The following is a 1,861-nucleotide window of genomic DNA, read 5'->3' on the forward strand; positions in this document are numbered from 1 at the left end:
AGGGATGCGTTCTTGCCCTTCTTCACTTGACAGTACACCCGGCCAATAATGTAAGCTGTACCAATAGGTCGGTAAGCCTTAGCTTTCATCCACTTCTCCTTGTTAGGTGAGAATGCCACCAACTTGCTGATGTAGACATCTTGCAACATGATGGGGGGCGTACGTGCTGGCGTCGTAGGCGCTCCTTGTGCAACACCCGCTTGGGGTGATTCAGGGACAGTATGGTCAATATCATCCTCCCTGCTGACACCATCTCCAAGTTCACTGTCATCCATTGCGTTTGCTGTACCATCAACAACCACAACATTATTCGCGGCATCGTCCATTACTGGCTCCAACGGGGTCCTACATACCTTTTGAAGTGGCCGTGTCCGTAGCTGGACGTGCCTTCTGCCGTCCACAACCTCCTCGAGATCCACATCCTTGAACACCACCTCCTCGCACACCATGATCACCACCACCACCACCGCAGTTCACTCCTACGTCAGCAATAATAAGCTGTTAGCAACTTGTCCCCAGTGCAATTCGTTCACTAGATGCCCACCTGCAAGACTTGAAGCTCTTACCGCCCGCTGAGCTGTACTGCCTCCACGTCTTTCTCCTGTCCCGAGTCCTCGTTCCGCACCACCAGCGACAGCAGTATGGCCGCCAGCGTCACCGGCGTTAACACCTTCGCAAACCTCGTGACCTGCAATTTAAATACATAGACCACCAACAGTCAATTACTTCACCGACAGTAGCGAGTCGAGAGCAAGTCTTACCTCCGCCAGTACATGAGCTTGGAGATTGCCGAACTCTCGCCTTCCCTCGACCACCTCGCGGGTCACGCGCGGCTACTGTTGCCATGCCGGTCGCTTCATCGACGCACGCACCAACGTTACGTACAGCCTCAACGTCGTCAATGTTAACCGCTACATCACACCAAACACATGGTTGTTTAGCATAGAACTATGCCCGACACCAGACATGAGGCGCACCTGCCGTTCTTATGGACCGTCGAGCTGTAGCCACATGCCTGCCGCCGATGATTCTGCCGGCCATCCTACCAACGGCATTACCACCACTATCATCGGGGACTGTTCCTGCATCAAAACAAACAGATAGTTAGCAAAACTATTAGAACAGACGATACCTCAACACGGTCGCAAAAGCACCTCCGGTTTCGCTTGTGTCTTGAGAAGCTTCACTTGAAGCAACTTCAGAAGCGCAGACTTCTACAAACCTTAGGACGGCCAGTTCGCCGAGGAGAAAATCTACCCCCTCTTCACCATTGTGTCGCCGCCCAGGCAGGATATACTTGAAGCGCGTATCGAGAGACTTAGCTGTCGGCTTCTTTGATGTCCACCCAGCTTTTGTCAGCGCCGCCCACACGTCCTTGAACGCCGCCACGCCTCCAAGACTGGTCGCCGTCGCCTCGTTAGCTCCGTCGACGCTAGACCTCCCCCGGCGGCGCTTCCTAGCGCCGGATGGCTCATCATGCGTGCGTTTCGCCATTTCCGACCAAATTTCTAAATGATGACAAAAACTTGCTGGATGGCTGTCATGCGTCGTCTACTCGTCAAAATTATAAAGGGTTACAAAAACAGATATTATATCGCGACGTTAAATTTGAGACAGTGAAAAAGTCAGGATATCAATTTGTAAAGTGCTCACGGTACGGTATCTGAACGGGAAGGCAAAGTACCATACACTGATTAACTTATCAATACATAGTGTAAGATATATGCACCCGTTGAGTGCAACAAGCACCATACAAAGATTCACTTATCCATACATAGTGTAAGATATATGCACCCGTTGAGTGCAACAAGCACCATACAAAGATTCACTTATTCATACATAGCGTAAGATATATGCACCC

The 1,861-nt window shown here is 50.9% G+C and overlaps 1 protein-coding gene across 1 annotated transcript; it reads right to left on the minus strand.

Annotated features, from left to right (window-relative positions):
* Positions 1-78: 78 nt before the first annotated feature.
* On the minus strand, positions 79-1,494 carry PPTG_12574 (hypothetical protein; the record flags this gene model as incomplete). The annotated part of the gene is made up of 7 exons (XM_008908629.1): positions 79-82; positions 124-264; positions 567-688; positions 762-833; positions 886-911; positions 978-1,082; positions 1,155-1,494. 7 exons carry the CDS (start codon positions 1,492-1,494, stop codon positions 79-81), a joined length of 810 nt encoding a protein of 269 aa, XP_008906877.1.
* Positions 1,495-1,861: the final 367 nt, after the last annotated feature.

The sequence above is a fragment of the Phytophthora parasitica genome (assembly GCF_000247585.1).
Source record: "Phytophthora parasitica INRA-310 unplaced genomic scaffold supercont2.30, whole genome shotgun sequence".
In the NCBI taxonomy this organism is placed as follows: domain Eukaryota; phylum Oomycota; class Peronosporomycetes; order Peronosporales; family Peronosporaceae; genus Phytophthora; species Phytophthora nicotianae.